Source organism: Rattus rattus, chromosome 4, assembly GCF_011064425.1.
Source record: "Rattus rattus isolate New Zealand chromosome 4, Rrattus_CSIRO_v1, whole genome shotgun sequence".
In the NCBI taxonomy this organism is placed as follows: Eukaryota; Metazoa; Chordata; class Mammalia; order Rodentia; family Muridae; genus Rattus; species Rattus rattus.
Genome location: NC_046157.1, coordinates 117,065,788 through 117,084,913, shown reverse-complemented (window position 1 = coordinate 117,084,913; position 19,126 = coordinate 117,065,788). Strand labels below are relative to the sequence as shown.

General features: G+C 42.5%; 1 protein-coding gene and 1 pseudogene across 1 annotated transcript in view; one reads left to right on the top strand and one right to left on the bottom strand.

Moving 5' to 3' along the window:
- The first annotated feature begins 405 nt into the window (after positions 1 to 405).
- Positions 406 to 849, top strand: LOC116898481 (annotated as a pseudogene).
- A 6,495-nt stretch (positions 850 to 7,344) lies between these two features.
- The window catches only part of Tmem182 (transmembrane protein 182), a 49,055-nt gene continuing 37,273 nt past the window's right edge, over positions 7,345 to 19,126 (bottom strand). Inside the window, exon 5 of the mRNA XM_032899534.1 lies at positions 7,345 to 9,440. Coding sequence (XP_032755425.1) covers positions 9,220 to 9,440 — 221 coding nt within the window. The 3' untranslated portion in view covers positions 7,345 to 9,219. The remainder of the gene's footprint in view (positions 9,441 to 19,126) is intronic.

The following is a 19,126-nucleotide window of genomic DNA, read 5'->3' as shown; positions in this document are numbered from 1 at the left end:
GGATGAAATATTCTGGTCACAGCAACGTTCTCGTGCTGAGTCTTCTGTCAGCTTCTGTTACTACTCAAAATTTTAACAGATTTCCCTGTCAGCTGACTCCATGATCTTACTGAAGTTCTTATTGGCGATGAACATTGTGGAATGCCAATAAGTTACTTTTCCTCTCATGTTGTCTAAAGTCCTTGTAGGAACGCTACACTGAAGAATGAAGAGATCAGGTCTGCTTTAGCTAATATTATATATGCCTCACCGGCCACCGTTTGTGACAAGTGCATGCTCACAATTTACATCGTTGAATGAACTAGTTAAGGAAACAGATTCAAAGTAAGGTGCAATAATTTGTGGATTATACACTTAAAACCCAGTGCCGGGGCTTTGCAGAAGCTGTTGCTGCTCGCCGAGGCCATGGCCAACCCCACCATGTTCTTCCACATCATGGCTGATGTGAACACAGCAGAAAACTTTCCTGCACTGAGCATGGGAGAGGAAGGACTTGGATACAAGGATCCTTCCTTTCACAGAGTTATTCCAGGGTTCACGTGCCAGGGTGGTGAGGTCACAGGCCATAATGGCAATGGCGGCAGGTTCATCTACGGAGAGATATTTGAGGGTGACAACTTCATCCTGGAGCATACAGGTCCTGGCATCTTGTCCATAGCGAAAGCTGGACCAAACGCGAATGGTTCCCAGGTTTATATCTTCTCTGCCAAGACTGAGCGGCTAGATGACAAGAGTGGTCTCTGGGATGGTGAGAGAAGCCATGAGCATCATGGAAACCATGGGGCTTTTGGGTCCAGGAACAGAAAAACCAGCAAGAAGATTGCTATTTTCATCTGTGAGCAACTCTAATAATTCTGCTTGCGGGCATCTTACCTACCAGACCATTCCTTCTGTAGCTCAGGAGAGCGCTCCCACTTCTTCTATCTGCTCAGAGTATCCTGTAATCTCTGTTCTCACTGAAGGTTTTTGGGTTCCATATTTTCCTCATTCCCCTCCAAGTCTAGCCAGATTACAGAGTTAAGTTTATGAGTATGAATGCGAAAATAAATAAGGGAAAAAACTGGGTGGGGAAGCAGGTCTTCAAACCAAGGTTTAATACCTTCCCATGGACACAATGAAGGCCTCCTTATAGGCACCTAAATAAGCGGATCAAAGGGTCCCCATCTGGCCTGATTGCAGACAGAGTAGAAAAAGCCAATGAGCCAGATATTCTGCTCTGGAAGCAATTCTTTTGTCCAAAGAGTTATAAGTATTAAATCAATATTTGTTAACTGTCAGTTGTTAGAGGGTCCCCAGAAGATGCTTTAAAATGTGGTCACTTGCACTGGGAATTTATAGAGAAACATTATCCACAAATTGCACATGTAACACCACATACACCTGAATTCAAGGAGCAGAAAAATGCTAGGATTCACCCAAACTGCCTCTTACCACCATGACAGGCAAGCAGAAAACCTTAAGAGCTTTATAAGCTATATAGGCATTTGGATATATCTATATCTATATCTATCTATCTATCTTTCTATCTATCTATCTATCTATCTCTTACATAAGTTTTACATATAAATTCATTTAAGTACATAAAATATTTATATAAATATGCATACAGTATATATGTTGGTGTGCATGCATACATGTATATGTATATATATGTATATATGTCTGTGTAAATGTTTATTATATGCAAATATAGTTCTGTATATATGCTATCTATATAAATACAAAAGTAACATATATTTGTTTAAATTCACACACACATCTACATGTACATATTATATATATATATATATATAATCTTAGTAAATCTCTCTTATGTTTAAATATGTTCTACTAGTCAAAACATTTATATAAATACACAATGCAACACATATACCTTGGGACTTGGCCATATACATGGCTATGCACATTGTGCAGGTCAGTTTTGTGTCAACTAGATAGAAGCTATAGTCGGAAAACCTGAGTTCACGCCTCCATAAGACTGAGCTATAACTAAGTGTGTAGAACATTTTCTTAATGATCAATAGAGGCAGGCCAGGGCACTGTGAGTAGAGCCATCCCTAGGCTGGTGGTCCTGGGTTTTCTAAGAAAGCAGATTGAACAGGCCAGGAAGCAGCACCCCTCCAGGCTCTGGCCTTGACTTTCTCAGATGATAGACTACAGTGTGGATATAGAAGCCAAATATATCTGTATAGTTTGGTTTAATCCAAATGCACACACACACACACACACACACACACACACACACACACATATATATATATCCATATGTACAAAAATGTGCATAGGATACATACATACATACACACACACACACACACATATATATATATATATATATATATGCACACACACAAATTAATACAACTTTAAACTTAATCCCTCTCTAAGACACTTACAAGTATTTTTTCTTGAGATAATCTTTTCTGGTCTTTTTGGAAAATGAGACACTATCAGCTTTTCTTTTACTGACAGTCTATAGGTCACACCAGCACACAGGGCAAGGAAAGTGATTGTTAGTGGTCTCTCTTTTTAAGCTGCCTAGTTTAAACACCTGTATGTTTAGGAAGTTTAATGTCTAGACAACCTGAGGCACTGAGGGACCACTCAGCAGTGGCAGCCTCAGTTTAAAATTAATGAAAAAAATGTCAAAGAGAAGGAGAAAGGAAGAAGAGAGAGAATAGAGAAAGAAAGAGAGGAAGGAAAGGGGGGAGGGAGGGGGGAGGGAGGGAGGGAGGGAGGGAGGGAGGGAGGGAGGGAGGGAGGACCGAAGGAAAAATGGAGCCAGCTGTCAGGTAAAGAGAGACCATTCATTTTACACACTCACACTGATTTAAGTCGCGATAACTTTGGATTCACGGATGCAGGTGAGTATTCAGGTGTTTGCTGTGCTTGCTCTTACTTTATCCTAGACAGCTACCCTGCCCTGCTCCCCGTCCCCCGTGAATGGAGCAGCAGGACACTGGGACCTGCACTGACTGAGACACGTCCACCTGCCTGCTCCCTGGAGCCAATTGGGACTGCGCTGTTACTGTGCAAATCAGGAGAACAGCCATCTTCCCATCCAGACAGAAAGATGCACAGCCATTCTAACCTGCTCCTTACAAAAGATGCTTTACAAATACATCCCAGGAGAAAAAAAGATGCGGTCAGCCGCCTGATGACCACGGTCACATGTTGCCACCAAGGACTAATTTGTTGCCTATGGCCCATGCAGTGACAGAAAGATGTTGACAGCCATGACCTATTCAGTCTTTGGAGACCACGCTGAGGTCTGTGGCACATGCTGACACCAGAGACCGTGAAGATGTCCTTGGTCTGTCCTGTATAGGTTATACATGGTGAAACCACCAGTGAGAGTCTGTGCTCTCACTGACTAAAGAGCAAGAAATCGATGTTTGCTGTGGTGTTGATCGCTGCAAACTCACAGTCAAGAAAGAGGGTCATAGAAGTCTTCTGTGATAACCCCTTTCTCCCACCACCAAAGCAAAGTAACAGCCTAGACAGAAAGCCATTGAAGAGAACTCTTAAACACTGGGATAACTATGCCAAAGTGTAGTTGTCCACAAGTGATGGCTGGGGTGTGGGTTGGGGGAAGGACTCAGTTTTCTTTAAAGGGCCACTCAGAGTTTGACCCTGTTCTAGTGAATATAGGGCAATTACAAATTGTTTCTTTTTCTTTTTCTTCTTTTTTTTTTGAGGGGGCGGTCACACAAATGAGGGTGGCCCTGAGAGACTAGGAAGTGAGTGTGTGTAGGGTTCGTGTTGTGAAATTTACAAGTAATCAATAAAAGTACAATAGATATATCATACAAATATAGCTAAATTATACGTAACTCAAATTCTCTATATGTAGACCAAAGTATATAATTTACATAAATAGATGGAAATAATAAACTTATTAGATTTACCATAGGCTTCTATGCACAGATATAATGATTTCCAATACTCCAAAGCTTTCTGAAAAATGCCATCCAAAATACAGGTGACCAAAAATGGAGTTCACAGAATCCAGCTGACTTAGCACTGCCCTTACGAGAGGGCAATAGAAACCCTAAAAGCCACAATGGGTTGGCTAAAGTGTTCTGCTGTTATTTCAGAGTTTCCCTAATGATTTAGGGTTTTATTGCTGTGAATAGACACCATGACCAAATCAATTCTAATAGAGGCAAACATTTACTTGGGTCTGGCTTATAATTTCAGAGTTTTAGTCCACTATCATCATGTTGGGAAAAGAGATATCATACAGGCAGACAATGGTGCTGGAGGAGCCAAGAGTTCTACCTCTTGATCTGAAGGCAGGAGGAGACTGTCTTCCACAGGGAGCCAGGGGAAGAGTCTGTTCTGCCTTTGGTTCTGCCTTGAGCAGAGCTTAAACAAAGGATCTCAAACTCCACTCCTAGTTCCTCCAATAAGGCCACACCTCTTAATAGTGCCACTTCCCATGGGCCAAGCATATTCAAACCACCACATTCTACTCTCTGGTTCCCATTGGCTTGTTCAAATGCAGGAGTTGATGGGGGCCATACCTAAACATAGCATAATGCAAAGTACATTTAGTCCAACATCAGAAGTTCCCAAAATCTATAACAATCTCAGGAGTGTTAAAAGTCTAAAGATCAGTGTCTCTTCTGAGATTCATGCACTCTCTTAACTATAATCCCCTATAAAATCAAAATTAAAATAAACAGATCACATACTTCCAATATCACAGGATATACATTGCCATTCCAAACCATCATAACGAGGAAATACTGGACCAAAGCAAGACCCCAAACCAGCTGCGGAAACGCCAAACACCAAGTGTCCATGTCTGATCTGCAATTCCTTTTAGCTTTGTTGACCACAACACAGTTCTTTCTCTTGGGCTGGCTTCACTCCCTGTTAGCCACTTTCCTAAGCAGCCAGGAAGAGGGTCTTTTCTGCCCTGGGTGGAGCTTAAACAAAGTAGCTTAAAACCCACGTCAGATGGGGCAAGCATATTTTTAAATATTTGCATTTACAACTCAGCTTCATTTTTCTCAGTACCCCTAAACTTACTCGCAAAGGCAGAAATGTAGCAAAGAAAGGGTGGCATTCACTCCCCATACCTAAACCGAGAAGGGGAGTTTGAATCTTCTAAATTAATCAGCATGTTTTGTCTTGAATTATTATGAGGAAAACAACAAACAAAAAGGTTTTGATTTGTCTTAGTTAGGGTTTTACTACTGTGAACAGACACCATGACCAAGGCAACTCTTAAAAGATCAACATTTAATTGGGGCTGGCTCACAGGTTCAGAGGTTCAGTCCATTATCATCAAGGTGGGAGCATGGCAGCATCCAGGCAGGCATGGTGCAGGAGGAGCAGAGACTTCTACATCTTTTTCCAAAGGCAAACAGAAGACTGGCTTCCAGGCAGCTAGGAAGAGGGTCTTAAAGCTCATACCTACAGTCCTCCAACAAGGCCATACCTCTTAATAGTGCCACTTTCCATGGGCCAAGCATATTTAAATCACCACACCTAGTATTCACCACCCACACATGGTCCACACTGAACTTAATGCTGAAGAACAAACCAGAGCTCTGGCTTTTGTTGACCAGTGTAAAAACTCTGAACTCCATACTCCAGTTGAATAGGACTTTGGAACACACTAGGCAACAGCTCTACCTCTAAGATATATCTCAGCACCCCCTTTCCTTTTTTTACTTTAAAATGGGATATTGCTGTGATGCCCAGGCTAGATGTGAACTCACTGTGTGATGTAATCAGGCCATGAACACTGAGATGCAGTTGCCTCTGCTCTGAGATGCTGGGGTGACTGCAGGTAACAGTGCTCTTATCTGTAGCTAGCCTTGACTACGTATTTCCTCTCTGTCTCACCCCCACCCCCGCCATCTGGTTTAAAGAATCTTTTTCCTTAGTTTGTGTGTGTGTGTGTGTGTGTGTGTGTGTGTGTTATAATATGAAAGATGTAAATCTTCCTCTGCCCTCCATGATTTTGAATATATAAGATAATGTCTTCCCAAGTTCTTTCTGGAATTTTCCCCCTACATTTAACCATTGCTGAAAAGTCTCCATACACTTAACTCCTCCAGACAATCAATGAGAATTCCTTTTTCTACTCATCTCTGTTTATGAACCTCCCATCCCCCTGGAGACACACCAAAAGCAAGTCTTGTTTTGACTTTCCTCATTACCATGTTTCCCAGCACTACTAGTATTTCCTGATGATCCCCGCCCCCCGCCCCACATCAGCAGCCTTGGGCCCAGCTATAGACCAGTCCTCTGCGTTTTCTCTCACATTCTAAGTTCCTTTATAAAACTAGCTTGGTAGCTGTCGTGAAAAGACAGATCAAATTATGGCCATGTTGAAAAAAATCATCATTCAGATGTCATCCTGACATGATGATGTCACCGTTTTCCCCAGTAAACAACACTGTAAAGCTTGCTGAGCTCTAGTACAGCATTCTGTCTGTCTCTCTGTTTCTTTCTGTCTGTCTGTCTGTCTCTCTCTCTCTCTCTCTCTCTCTCTCTCTTTTCTCTCTCTCTCTCTCTCTCTCTCTCTCTCTCACACACACACACACACACACACACACACACACACACACACACTTTAATGATAATTACCAAATGGAGTTATTTGCTCTACTCTACTCCCTCACAAATGAATTTAACCTTCAACTTCAATACCGTATTTCACAGATTCCTGGTAAAGAGGACCACAGAGAGCATACCACATAGTCTGTTATTTCAGACACCCCTTCCATCAAACCTCAGCCTAACCCTATCATTAAGTTGCTCTCTGTAGTCTCTCCAGCTGGCTTTAATTTGTGCGTCATCTGCCACTCTCTGACCTAAGCCCAGTGAGAAAGTCCAATACACAGAGACACCGCAGCTTTCAAAATGGCAAGCCATTCGTCGCTGCCTTTCTTCCTCACTCCTTTTAACTGTATCACTGAAGAGCTGTCCTATTTGTTAAAAGGAAAAGTTAGAGTCCAAAATCAATACTCAAAGAAATTTCAACCTTCCCCTTGACTGCTTCCAAGATAAGCCTGTGTACCCCAAACAGAAATAAACACAGCCTGGACAACTGGAAGCCAGTACCCCTCAGACATGAAGCTCTCGCACTCACTTTCAAGCAACAGCTTTTATATCAGCCCAGCAAACACAACTCGCCCTCGTTCATCCGCTTCATAGCAGTTGAGAACAGTACTTAGCATCAGTGTGAGTGTCATGTGACAGCTCAGAGCGACTTCGACCATGTGGCTCTGTATAAATTGTCACGCTTGTCAGCTATCTGGCCAATTGCCTTAGAGTAAACACACAGTAGCCATGTAAGGGAATGAAAAATACGGGCAACCATCTGAAATTTAAAAATATTCAAACTTTTACTAGAAACAGCTTGCATGAGAAATTTAAACAGCATAGAGTCCTGAAAGGGGTTCCAACCCAAAGTTCCAACAAAAAAAAAAAAAAAAAAAAAAAAAGAATCATATGTTCAGGTGACACAAACTAAGCGACCTCTGGAAAACTTAATGGCATGCTGTAGCTTAATATCACAGGCTATATGCACAACAGAGCCACGCCAAAGAAAGCCAAGAAGCAAATGAGTGGATATCAAAAGGAAACAAGATAGCATCGTGAAAGTAACACAAACATGTATCCATGTCCTTGAAGGTATGGATACCATTGTATGGTTTGCAGGGTGAGCTAAACCCTGGAGTGTTACAAACAGCTGTTACTATTTCAGGCAAGTCTGGTCGCTAAAACACCCTCAAGGCTTAGTAGAGAGCTCAGGCTCCTGCTAGCCTTCCAAGTCTCCCTCTGTGTATAAAGCAGGCTGTAGGGAAGGCTGAGGCAGCAGCACCACTACACCCACAACAAATAAGACCTAACCTGACCTTCCCAGAGCACCTTCCAGGTGGTCATCCCCCTGCCTCAGTGTTGTTGCTACAGCTGCAGAACATATCATAGGGTCCCCAACAAAGCCTGAGTGCTGTGTGTTTCTCAGTGCCTCACCGACACCAAACCCCTCCTTGATAGAAACTTCCAGAATACAAGTACCAGTAGAGGGAAGACTCTTGGGTATGGGCTTGATTTCAATCAACAATCCTGGCAAAGGAACCTCTCTGATATTTCAAAATGCCTGTGCTAGTGAATAATAGAGAATTATATTTCCCCCACAAAACCTTTCCTTGCAGGAGGTTAGGGGACATTGTGGGTCTGGGAGAGTTCTGGCGTGCACACCAGAGAGGATGAAATTGAGGGATAATATGCGATCAAATGACCAGAAGAACCGGCTCCTGTAAAACATGGAGGAAAGTTAATACGCCGCGGTCTTCAGAAAGCAAGGCTATTATAATCCTCACATGGAAGTATCTGGAAACTTTATAGCTGGACAATATTAAAAGCACGTTCTCTCAATAAATTTAAATGTGCTGAACATCTTGGCAATTTAAGTTTTAAATGGGAAGTTTAAAGTATTAGACGGAATTATGGGCTAAGCTGAGGCTCTTGGCTTTTACAAATTTTAAACCTTATTACAATCTGGGGTTCTCTCCCCTCCCCTTAACTTCACACAGTTCTAATCTGCATTGTATGCACTTTGCTGTGTGAGTTTGCTGCTTTCCAACAGTGTAAGGTTTCTGTAAGCATACACAATCAAGAAAAATCTCAGCTGATGCAGCTGGTAATAAATTAGAGTAGCCACGTTTGGTATTATTGTCGTGGCCCTTTTGAACTAGGGAGTCCAGAGCTCTGATAACAAGAACAACTGCTATCTATTTTTAAAGAATGAATCATTGGCTCACAGAAGTCAGTGGGTAAGTATCAGGGCATGAAGGTGGAGAAGGAACAAAGCAAGTTGTGAGGCATTTGTTTCCCATTAATTATTCTCCCTGTTTTAAAAAATAGTAGAAACGAATGTCAAGGAGACATTCAACCTAGTTTGGTTTGCTGTGGGTGATCACATTACACACCCTGTGTTTACACCAAACCGCAGGATGGACCCACTACCTGCTCCCTGGAGAACTAGCTCCTCGCCAGCACAGACAACTTTGGGTTCTAGAGAAGTCAAAGGCTTTCCTCATGAGGAGAAATCACAAGTAAAATGACTCATTGAGGAATAACAACTCCAAATGTACATCCACTAATTTTCTGCAGCTACCATTGCTAACACAAAACGCACAGGGGGAGTATGGTACTGTGAAACATCTCCTGAAAAACCGCAGTGGCAAAGGTTTAGTGATGCGTCTGGATATGCCACCCAACAACAAGAAAGAGTAGCCCAGCGAGCAGAGAGAAGAATACTCCAGCCGGGGCCAGGAAAAACGACCAGCCGTACAGAACAGAAGGCGTGAACTCCCAGCAGTCTTTCATTTTCGAGGCTCTGTAGCTTTCCATGTCAGACACTGCCTGGACCCAGATGACGTACAGGATCACCACCAGGGAAAACAGGACACCTGAGGAGAGGAGAAGACCGTTAGCCTTTCTGGGGGTATCGCCCCTCCAAACCACTCTAAAGCATTCATTTGTTCAAGGGTAAATGCCTCATTTCTGAGCTAAATCAAACAGTGTCTGTGTCCTTCTCTGTCAGCTAAATCGGTGATTCTCAACCTGTGGGTCAAATGACCTTTTTGCAAGGTTCACCTAAGACCATAGGGGAAACGGGTATTTACTTCACAATTCACAACCATGGCAAAATTACAGTTGTGAATTACAGTGATGAAATAATTTTATGGCAGAGGTCTGCCACAACTTGGGGGACTGTGTTAAAGGGTTGCAACATTAGAAAGGTTGAGAACAAGGTAGACACGATGTTGGTTTTCATATTTTAAAGCATTCTGTGGACAGCTGTATCAGTATAGAGACAACAACCATAAGTGATATGCACTTATTGAGTACTTACTGTTTGCCAGGTACTGTGACGACTCTATGAATATTTATATTGACATGTACACACCTTAGCTGATGCTAGGTTTGAAGCAAGCAGTATAGCCCATTATTGCTTCTTTCAAAAAAAATGCAGTGGATCCATGGAAATAGTTCCCTCATTCCCATGGCATTAAGTGTGTACAGTCACAACTAGTGGTTTTCAGCCCAGGCTCTTCAAACTCTTGCTACGCCATGGAAACCCACCTAACTCTATGTAGCTGCAACCAAACATGGCTGTGAAAACAAATCTATGTGAGCACCATACAAGAACAGGCATGACCACTTGCATGTACAAACTGGGCAATGGGGCAAAAAAGTGTTGTGTGTTTTAACCTCCATTTTTATTTTATTTGTGTAAGTGTCCGGCCTGTGTGTATATCTATGCACCATATGCATACATTCTGTGCTAGAAGAGGTCAGAAGAGGGTGTTCAATCCTAGGACTGGAGTTACAGACAGGACAGGTGTGAGCCACCATGTGGTGGGTTCTGAGACTCAGAGAAGCAACCAGTGCTCTGAAGCCCTGAGACATCTCTCCATCAACCCCTCACCTGTCCACTCATGATGATGTACATTAAATAATAAATATTAAATGAATGTTGAATAATGTGCATCTACATGCATTAAAGACACACATTAGATAGAATCCTTGTCTTGGAAGAACAAAGAAAGAATATTGATGACAGAAGAGTCTGAGAAACATAAACCAATAGATTTGAGATCACAGGCTGTGTTTAAATGAAAGAAAGGGAGGGAGAAGAAGGGAAGCAAAAGGAAAAGGGAAAGAAGGAAAGAGGGAGGAAAGAAATACAAGGAAAAAGAGGACAGGCAAGAAATAAGAAAAGAAAATATGAAATAGGAGGGGGGAAGAAGCAAGACAGAGAAGGAGGATGGAAGGAAAGAAGACAGGAAAGAAATGGAAGGAAAGGATGGAAATAAAGAGAATGGAAGAAGAGAAGGGGATAAGAAAGAAGAAAGAAGGAGCAGGCAGGAAAAGAAGACATGATGGGGTGAGAAGAAAAAAGTGGGAAAGGGAGGTAGAGGAAGAGGGAGAAGGGTTAGAGATGGAGAAGGAGAAGGAGAGAAAGGAGTTGGATGAGAGAGGGACAGTGGACACAAAGATGTCGAAGGAAGAGGCAACATTACACAGTGTGTCAACACCTCCGCATAACCCATCAGTTCACAACTTCTTAGTATTCTGAGAGTGGAGAACAGATGGCCCTGATAAGGCCTTGACTGTAGCCATTGGGACAACAGAAACCTGTGAACATTTGAGCAACTTTGGGCACATACTCTTCAGATGTGGCTGCTACTGTAACTACCAGGCAGTAGCTCATCGTTGGCTCCTGATGCCATGATATCATTGGTTTTTGATGTGACAGTGAGTGACTGGCTCAGCCCGAAGGATTTGGATCAGTACTAGAACTTGTGGGCATTTGCTGTTGTGCAAATGGTCAAATCCAGAATGAAGGCTAGAGTTATGCTCATTGAACTCTGGAGTAGAATACACAATTAACGTTGTATAAAGTCCACTGATATGCCAATCACTCTGAGGTGATCAATTTCTAATGAGAAAGTGCTTGTTTTCACTCACGGTTTCAGAGCCTCGTCCTGGCGGCATCTTGTACCTATTGCTCTAGGGCCCGTTACAAGTTAAAACATCCCAGTGGAAGCACTGGACTGATGACTGTGTAAGAACAAGAAAGAGGAGGAGGCACTTTGCACAGCATCCGTTGGCTCCTGCACACACTCCACAGCTCTTCGTGTTCTTTCTTGCTACGGTTTTGATCTTCCTTCCATTACAAAACACCATCTTTTCAGATCTTCTTATTAAAAAATCAAATTGCTTTTGTGAAGAGTCAGTCACCTATATGCATCTTTTCAAAAGCCATGATTGTATTTAGAATTTAAAAAGTACATTGTGGGCTATAATGTAGGTGATTACTAATAAGAAATAACTTGTACTTAAGCTATGCTGTTATTGTGAGAAGAATTGCATTATGAAAGCATTAAATACTTATTTATTTAATTTTTAATCTGTTCTTTAATTGACACAAATTAACACAGTCTCTTTAATATATATGAATCAGTTTGTGATTCTATCTTACCCATGGGGCAAAACAGTCAGTATCTCCCTAGCAATTAAATTATAAATGAGGAGCAGGGGTGGGAGATGGGGGTGAACTGCTTTAACTGCAAATGCTGTGAGATTTAATCAGGAGAACCTGTACAAGGTCTATGATCAAGAGGGGAGGCAGGTAGCTGTTCCACGAAGCTAAACTAATCAAACAAATCATCAATTCTAATTGGAGCTACACATCTTGAAAAGTAAAAAAAATAATAAAAACCACCAAGGATGGTCTCCCTCATATTAGAGTAAATTCACAGTAGCAGATAGTAGGTGACAGAAATGAGAAACCTAGATGATGAAACAATGTAACAATGAGTACAGCGAAACAATGTACCAGTGAGTTGGAGGCAACAATGTAATTAGTGCAGAGAAACAGTATGGCAATGAATACAGAAAAACAATGTAACAACTGACACAGTGAAACAATGTAACAATGAGTACAGCAAAACAATGTGGCAATGAGTGTGGTGAAACAATGTGGTGATGAGGACAGTGAAACAATGTAACACTGAGTGTAGTGAAACAGTGTAACACTGAGTGTAGTGAAACAATGTAACACTGAGTGTAGTGAAACAATGTAACAATGAGTACCCCCCACAGGCTCAGCTCTTCCACAAACCTAACTGTAAAGGAGCAGAGGATAACATTTGCTGAAGAAACCTGTCAAATGGCAGGATTTTCAAAGTGATCACAGTTAACATCACTAGTGTTATCTTTGTGTGTGTGTGTGTGTGTGTGTGTGTGTGTGTGTGTGTTTTTGTCTTGTTTTGTTTTGTTTCAGAGCTGAGGCCTTGAACTTGTTAGGCAAGCACTCAACCACCAAGCTAAATCCCCAACCCTCTAGTGTTATCTTTGTCAAAGTGATGGGGGAGGGGGTGTGATGTCACTGACTGGACTGGGTGCTACATCAAGAGGCAGAACCTACTCCAGTCCTGAAAAGGCATCACACCCAAATCTAACATTGTTTCAAGAACCTGTGAGCCTGTGGTCTTCAAAAATTCCTTGTTTCTGAAAGTCAAAGAAGAACTAAATCTGGTTTGATGGAGACTGGTGTGCCACACATAAACAGAATCCATAGTCCAGGATATTCTCTCTCTCTCTCTCTCTCTCTCTCTCTCTCTCTCTCTCTCTCTCTCTCTCTCTCCCTCCCTCCCTCCCTCCTCCTCTCCCTCCCTCCCTCTCTCTCTCCTATGTGCATTTGAAGATATGGTCTCTCAGCTCCTGGCACCATATCTGTCACTTGCCCCTATGCCCCTCAAAACATGATAGACTTATATCCCTCTGGGCATGTAAGCAAAAAAAAAAAAAATAACTATTTCTTCCTCCAGTTTTTAATGGGCTTAGGAAAGACTGGGCAATGTCATAATTTTAAAAGTCCCTTTCCAAGGAAGTTAAGGTAAAAAGAAAATTAGAACCTTGGCAATTTTTTTTCTCTACTTCGAGATTCATGGCAAAATCTAGCAGGGACCTCTAGAGAGAACCAGGAGGTCAGCATAACAAAGCCTGGGGATGATTGGCCCAGGTTAGCTTTGACTCCTTTCAGAGGGTGGAAAGAGGTCTAAGAATGCAGGATGGCCCGTGCGTGCCTGACACCAGCACTGAATGCTGGTGGCAGAAGGTTTGCTGCAAATTCAAGTTTGGTTATGCAGTGAGTCCTCAGACCAATCAGAGATATACAGCAATACCTACAACTCCCAAAAGAAAGAAAGAAGAGGCAGGAGAGAAGGACGGAGAATGGAAGGGGAAAGGAGGGAGGGAGAATGAGAGGGAGAAAGAAGAAAGGGAGAGGGAGAGGGAGGAAGGGAGGAATAGGGAGATCTACAGTAGCTAGACATCCGTCAAGCCCAAACTGGATCACTTGAGTCCGGAAAACATTCCCAGAAGCTCCAGAGAGTAGACTGACTCCAGAAGCAGAGCTATTTGGAAGGCTGGCAGAGAGTTCCGCTACAAAGGAACCAAACAAAACCTGGCTCATGGCCTGTTAGAGAGATCAGCAGTGGAGAAGCTTTCCTTAGCCAGGACCCCCAGAGAAACAGATGAAAAGTGAGTCACCTGCCGTCATTTTGTAGCGGAAACAGTGACTCATCATGAGATGAATTCACCATGAGGCTGTGTCACAAGTGCCTTCCTTCGGTCTGTAAAGGGACACTGGCTGAGTTGGTGCTGCTCGGCAGGAGCTGAATGACCTTCTTTCCAACCCCAACACCCCAACTGCCCTGTTCGGCCCAACTGAGGACACAGTTCTTGAAAAGAACAGAATACAACCTAAGTTCTACATTAACCCCGACCTCTAAGCAGAGCTCTTGATGCTCCTTCACAGGTGGTATTGAACGATTATGTCATCTAAAGTCTGTAGAGTGGGGGGTGGGGTAATTTTGTGATCATTTGTTTGGGAATTCAACATTTCTGACTTGGAGAACATAAAATATGAAACACAACAAGACAATTGTAAAACTCCTGTGAAGTAGCCTCCGACCTAGAAATCAGAACATTACTCATGCTTATACCCATTTGGCTGTGATTCCTTTGGAAGGAGGCTATGCTTCTCTAATATTTAGGGACTGTTGCTAGCCTTTTGTTGAAAATATTAATATTTACAGTTAAGAGAAAGAGCTAGGTGGCACAGGGCTGGCTGCCTGAGAACAGACAAGAGTTCAGAAGGAATCTCAAAGTCCCCTACGATAGCAGGTTAAAATTTAAATTATCATACTAAATACTATCGTCTTAAAATGTCACAACATTTACAAGCCTGATGTTATGTGATTTAATGACCTCTTGAGTACCTAAAACATGTCAGTGTTTGAGGTCTCTGTGCACTTTGACAAGATGTGTGTGCCCTGCCAATGGGGTCTCATGCAAGCTGACCGCCTCTTATGGTCAGTCCTACAGCCAAACCCAACACGTCTATTTTATCTTCTATATGTTATAGAAAGAGATGGGAAATCTGCCAATTGCACATTTGCTGGATGATAATACTTCTCATATATTCTAATGCACTTTCCAAGTAATTTCATAAAAATTGCATTCATTAAAACTAAGACTGCTTTTCTGGGCAAAGAAGCTAAATGTTCTTTAAAATATGTTAAATTGTGTTTTATAATAATTTGTTCTTTCTTCTTTACACTAATAGGTTATTGTTTCCTCTTAGAATCAGATGATGCTCTGTTTAATGTATCTTATTTTGGAAGTTTAAAACAACTGGTACATTGTGTCCAATACTCTTTGCTCTTCTCCATTCCTTTTCTGAGATTTCTCCTCTGATGTTTCTACAGCCTTTGAGTTAGTCCTAACTGTTCTTACAGTCCACCTACCTGACATCCACCACTGCACATAGCACCCTCCCACTTCCCAAATCCACTGGCTGCTTTTTTTTTCTTTCATTCTCTGGAGCAGTGATTTTATATGGTCAGTTGACCCTATGTACTACATACAGGGCTTCCCAAACACATATGATAATTTTCATCATTAAACATTTGTGTGCTCAGCACGATGAACGGCATTGAGAAATGAGAATAAACAGAGAGTCCCCTACAATCATTTAAGTTGCAGGGGTGATTTTTACTCACAACCACCAAGTTTCAGGATGTATTTGAAAGGCACAAGTCTGGATTCTGACCACCCTGGCTTTCATCACATTCTCCTGGCTGGAAAGGTTTCCTCTTTGAAGTAACTCTGTGCGTCTTCCTCATTTCTCCATCTGTTACCTCATTGGTAAGTGGTGGTCACTTACTTATGAGAGCTCACATAAGAAAGAGGTCATGGGGAATGAGATGAGACACAGAAGTGGGCACTGTGCTGGAACACATCATCCTTAGGAAGCATCGGCTAACAACATCATCACCATCGCTGTCATCACCATCGTTATCATCACCAGGGGTTGGCATGAGTTAGTGTCAATGACCAGCAAATGTCATCTGCAGTGTTCTACAGCCTAAGAGCATCTCATGTGACCCTGCTGTGTCACAAATGATCTGGAAGCAAAAAAATAAAAAATCGGTTCCTCCTGGTTCCATCCTGCTCTGAGACCTTAGGACAGTGGTTCTCAGCCTTCCTAATGCTGCAACCCTTTAATGCAATCCCTCGTGTCCTGGTGACCCCCAAACCATAAAAGTATTTTCCTTGTTACTTCGTCATGGTAATTTTGCTACTGTTATGAGCTGTAGTGTAAATATCTGTTTTCTGACTGTCTTAGATGACTTCTGTGAAAGGGTTGTTCCACTCCCAGGTTGAGAACCACTGCCTTGGAAGCTAGACAATTTGCCTCCCACATTTTACCACAAGTGTCCACCAGATGGCACCAATCTCCCCACAGTCTAATCATGGATTTTTTTTTTTTTTTTTTTTTTTTAAGATTACAAACCAATCCAGACTTGGACGCATCCATCTGGAGGGTGTTTTCTGCTTTACCTTTCCAGTTAATCAAACCCCCTGCCCCTCCCCACCAGCCCTTTCGTTACAGGAAGTAAAAATTATTTGTAGAGCAACCTCTTAGCGTAGATCAACATGACTGTCCCAATGAATCCATACTGAAATGTGCTACTGACCAAACAGAATTTAACAAGTTGGGAGAGTGTAAGAAGTTGTAAAAGCTAGTAAAAAATAAATTAAAAAAAAACACATTCAATATTCCTCAGTGACTTACTACTCGTTGTTTCTCAGCAGAGTGACTGTTCAGGGGAACTCTGGGATGATAAAGAGTATTTGCACAGACATGAGATCCCATCCCACCTGAGGAAGGATATATAAGAGATATGCAGCCTCTGGAAAGAATAAGGTATATGGGAGGAAGCCCAACTCTAGACAAGACACAGTGCCTAAAGACCAGCAAATCCTTGCTGTTTTGCACATCGAAAGCCCCCTGCAGTGAATGATTGGTGATACAACGTGGTGACACTGCAGTCGGTGGGAAGGCATTAGTTCTCAGAACAGGGACAGATTTCAGAGACATGCTGAAGCTATGGGAGGTATCCTTCCACCCCGAAGTTCATGGTTTTCCATAAAGGATGCCCCACATTCATATTGTGCCAGCCTCTTGACTGTTAGATGTGCCTGGACAGAAACCAAGCCATGACCCAGACTGCCCCCAACCAGGACAGACACTCTGTACTCTGTAGTGGGTGGGAGTGCAGGTCTCTGGAACACTTGCTGGGTCTCATCTCCATGCCTATTCCTGTTCTTGGGAGGACTCTGCTTCATGAACAGTTTGAAAGGCTCCACTCAGGAATTCTTCTGTGGGGCTTTGGCTCCCTCTTTCTGGAGTGCCATCACTTATGCCATATGGTACCACATCAGAAAGGGTTCTCTCTCTCTCTCTCTCTCTCTCTCTCTCTCTTTCTCTCTCTCTCTCTGTGTGTGTGTGTGTGTGTGTGTGTGTGTGTCTCTCTCTCTCTCTCAGAAGCACCTGGGGGAAGGTCATAACTTATATATTTTTAAAATAAAAATCTTTGCAGATGGCACTGTCAAAAGAACAAAACCACAGCCTACAGAATGGGATAAGATCTCCACCAACTCTACATCTGACAGAGGGATGATATATGAAGAACTCAAGGAATTAGACATCAACAAACCAAATGACCCAATTTAAAAATGGTGTATAGATCTAATCAGAGAATTCTCCACAGAGGAATCTCTAATGGTTGAGAAGCACCTAAAGAATGTTCAACATCCTTACTCTCAGGGAAATTAAAATCAAAACAACTCTTAGAGTCTACCTTATATCCATCAGAATGGCTAAGATCAAAAAACTCAAGTGACAGCACATGCAGACCTGTACAGCCACTATGGAAATTAATTTGGCAGTTTTTCAGAAAATTGGGATTAACTCTACTCAAGACCCAGCTATACCACTCCTGGGCATACACCCAAAAGATGTTCCATCATACCACAACTATGCTCAACTATGCTCATAGCAGCTTTATTCATAATAGCCAGAATCTGAAAGATATCCTTCAACTGAAGAACAGATAAAGAAAATGTTTACACAATGGAAAACCATTCAACTATTAACATAGGGATACCATGAAATTATCAGGTGAATGGATGGAACTAGGGAGGGTCATCCTGAGTGAGTTAACTCAGACCCAGAAAGACAAACATGGTGTGTACTCCCAAGTGGATATTAGCCATAGAATACAGGATAGTCACGCTACAATCCACAGACCCAAAGAAGCTAAACGACAAGGAAGGCCAAGGGAGGATGCTTGAATCTCACTGAGAAGAGGAAATAAACTAGACATTGGGTGGATGGAGGAAGAAAACTGGGTGGGAGAAGAGGTGGAAAGGAGTACAAGGGAGATCAGGTGTGGGGAGGACAGAGGGAGAGAGAACTGGGATCAGGTGGGGAGGCTCATCTCTGGGATAGGCTAGAAAGCTAGGACAATGGGAACTCTCAGGAATCTATGACTAAGACTCCTAGCAATGAGGGATATGGAACCAGAAATGGTTTGTAGGATGATGTCATTATGCAGGTGAAGGCAGATACAGGATAGAACAAGGCCTGTCATTGGACAAGAAGGAAGGATGAGTGGGAGAAAAGTTGTAGAGAGAAAGAGGAGACTGGGAGAGAGAACAACGGAGAGAACATGGCAGTGAATGTTAAGATTCCTCTCTGCACATCTACAGGTTGTCATGCTTATTCTTAAGGGATGGATATGTACAGGGCTTTGTGTGTCTAGATGAGCAAATTATATCAATTGGATCAGAGGTTATTGTGTTGTGTGTTCTTTCATGTGGCGATTTAATTGAGTTCAAGAGAGTGTGTGGTGGCAGGACACTGGGCCACCATGGAATTGGGATGTGTATGTCTGGCATGGTGGCAACCTGCCTTGGGAACTAGATGGGTAGAGAGATTGTTGCCAGGCTCAGAGAGTAGCCATCGGCAGTGTGATATGGGATGGAGCAAAGCGGGTGAGAGGCTTTGCTGACTGAGATGAAAATATCCCAGAGATGCCATCTGACACTATGGTGTTGGCTCTAGTGCGAAGTAAAAGAAACACCATTTTACCTTTACCACAACAGTGGTTATCTCTTATAACCAGGCAAGACTTCCATTGGAGGAATGGGAACACCAACCCAGCTATAAAAC